Source organism: Setaria italica, chromosome I, assembly GCF_000263155.2.
Source record: "Setaria italica strain Yugu1 chromosome I, Setaria_italica_v2.0, whole genome shotgun sequence".
NCBI classification, from domain to species: Eukaryota; Viridiplantae; Streptophyta; class Magnoliopsida; order Poales; family Poaceae; genus Setaria; species Setaria italica.
The window spans coordinates 4,099,838-4,102,006 of record NC_028450.1 but is presented as its reverse complement, the minus strand read 5'-3'; the positions used below and the strand labels follow the sequence as shown (position 1 = coordinate 4,102,006).

The following is a 2,169-nucleotide window of genomic DNA, read 5'->3' as shown; positions in this document are numbered from 1 at the left end:
CAGAAATAATTTGATCTATTAATGAAACTTCAATAAACAGCTATGAGGTTCAAACTTCGACAAAATTGAAAAAGTACTTGATCATGTATGTAAAATAACATGGTTTGGTACTAGATCTTGTATGCGAAATTTCAAGTTTGAGTACTTGATCTTGTATGTCAAAGTTTGAACCTTATCTCCCAAATTCTCACTCTACAGTCTGCACCATCGCCCTTCAAGTACTGAAGTGCAGACTTCCTAGCCCATGGAGTCACATCAGCACGACGGCCTAGCAACAGCCGAAGCTTCACCGAAAGCAGCGTATCCGTCCAACCTCGCCGTTCCGAATCTCCGATTTCCATGTCGTCAGCTCCGAAGCAAGACTCCGTCCAGCCACTCGCCGCGTCTGTCATGCCGTCGCCGGGCACTGGCGCGGCCGTCCCCCGCACAGACTCGACGCCACACTTCGTGCTGGTGCCGATGATGGCCGCGGGTCACGCCGGCCCGATGCTCGACATGGCGCGGGCTCTGGCACGCCGAGGCGCGCTCGTCACGTTCGTCACCACGCCGCTCAACCTGTCCCGCCTCGGCAGCGCCCCCGGCGACGACGCGCTCCCCATCCGATTCGTCCCTCTCCGCTTCCCCTGCGCCGAGGCCGGCCTCCCCGAGGGCTGCGAGAGCGCCGACGCGCTCCCGGGCCTCGCCTACCTCAAGAACTTCCACGACGCCTGCGCCATGCTCGGCGCGCCGCTCGTCGCGCACCTCCGGGACGCGGCAGACGCCCCCGCGGCGAGCTGCGTCGTCTCCGACACCTGCCACCCGTGGACCGGCGCCGTGGCGCGGGAGCTCGGCGTGCCGCGGCTCGCTCTGGAGACCTCCTGCGCCTTCTCCTCGTTCTGCATGCGCCTGATGAGCACCCACGGGATCTTCGAGGGGGTCGACGACGACGAGCTGCCCGTGCGTGTGCCTGGCTTCCCCATCGACATGGAGATGTCGAGGGCGCGGTCACCGGGGAACTTCTCCGGATTCGGCAAGGTGTTCGCCGACGAGGTCATGGCAGAAAACGCGAGAGCCGACGGCTTGTTGGTGAATAGCTTCGCGGAGCTCGAGCCCCTCTTCGTTGATGCCTATGAGGCGGCCCTCGGCAAGAAGATATGGACCGTCGGGCCGCTCTTCCTGCACACCATGCCGTTGACGGCGGCCATCGACGACGACGTCGACGCCATTCGGTGCGCGAGCTGGCTCGAGTCCAAGAAGCCCCGGTCCGTGGTGTTCGTGAGCTTCGGCAGCCTGGCGCGCTCGCCCCTGCCGCAGCTCGCCGAGATCGCGCACGGGCTGGATGCGAGCGACCGGCCGTTCATCTGGGCGGTCAAGCCCAGCAACCTCGCCGACTTCGAGCGGTGGCTCTCTGACGACGGCTTCGAGTCCCGCGTCGCGGAGAGGGGGCTCGTGGTCACGGGCTGGGCGCCGCAGAGGGCGATCCTGTCGCACCCGGCGACGGGCGCCTTCGTGACGCACTGTGGGTGGAACTCCGTGCTGGAGTGCGTCGCAGCGGGGCTGCCGATGGCGACGTGGCCGCACTTCGCGGAGCAGTTCATGAACGAGAAGCTCGTCGTCGACGTGCTGCGGGTCGGGGTGCCCGTCGGCGTCAAGGGCGCGGCGCAGTGGGGCGTGGAGGCGGAGGCCGTGGTGGCGACGCGGGACGACGTGGCGAGGGCGGTGGCGGCGGTGTTGGACGGCGGGGAGGAGGGATCCGCGCGGCGGGCGAGGGCCGCGGACCTCGGCAGGAAGGCTCGGGAGGCCGTGGCGCGTGGCGGTTCGTCGGACCGGAACGTGGCGCGCCTCGTGCAGCACGTACTCGAGCAGAGGAAGTCCGCGGCGTGAGGAAAGACAAGGCGGCGATCGAACGAAGTCTCAGTCAAAGATCGTGAGATGCTAACACAATAGAAAACACTCCCTTTTCTTTTCCGATCACATGCTTGGATTTGAATGGATTTTCTGTGTCATCTGCTCAGAGGATGCACATAAGCAACATGGACTGTGAAGATGAGGCAGATTAGACTTGGCTAGTGACCAATCCTTTGTTGTTGACATAACCCTTAAGTTCCTATAACAACATGGTTCAACTTCAACTATTGATTAGTGCTGCTGTATGTAATCCTCTGAGATGAGATGGGCCAAAATATCTTG

General features: G+C 62.3%; 1 protein-coding gene across 1 annotated transcript; it reads left to right on the top strand.

Annotated features, from left to right (window-relative positions):
- On the top strand, window positions 1-2,169 carry LOC101762617 (UDP-glycosyltransferase 73C1). Its single transcript, XM_012844252.2, has one exon. It carries the CDS (start codon window positions 340-342, stop codon window positions 1,861-1,863), a length of 1,524 nt encoding a protein of 507 aa, XP_012699706.1. The 5' UTR covers window positions 1-339; the 3' UTR covers window positions 1,864-2,169.

What these genes read in the sequence shown, in the direction of transcription:
- LOC101762617 (XM_012844252.2), top strand. Translation starts at nt 340, where the DNA reads ATGTCGTCAGCTCCGAAGCAAGACTCCGTCCAGCCACTCGCCGCGTCT.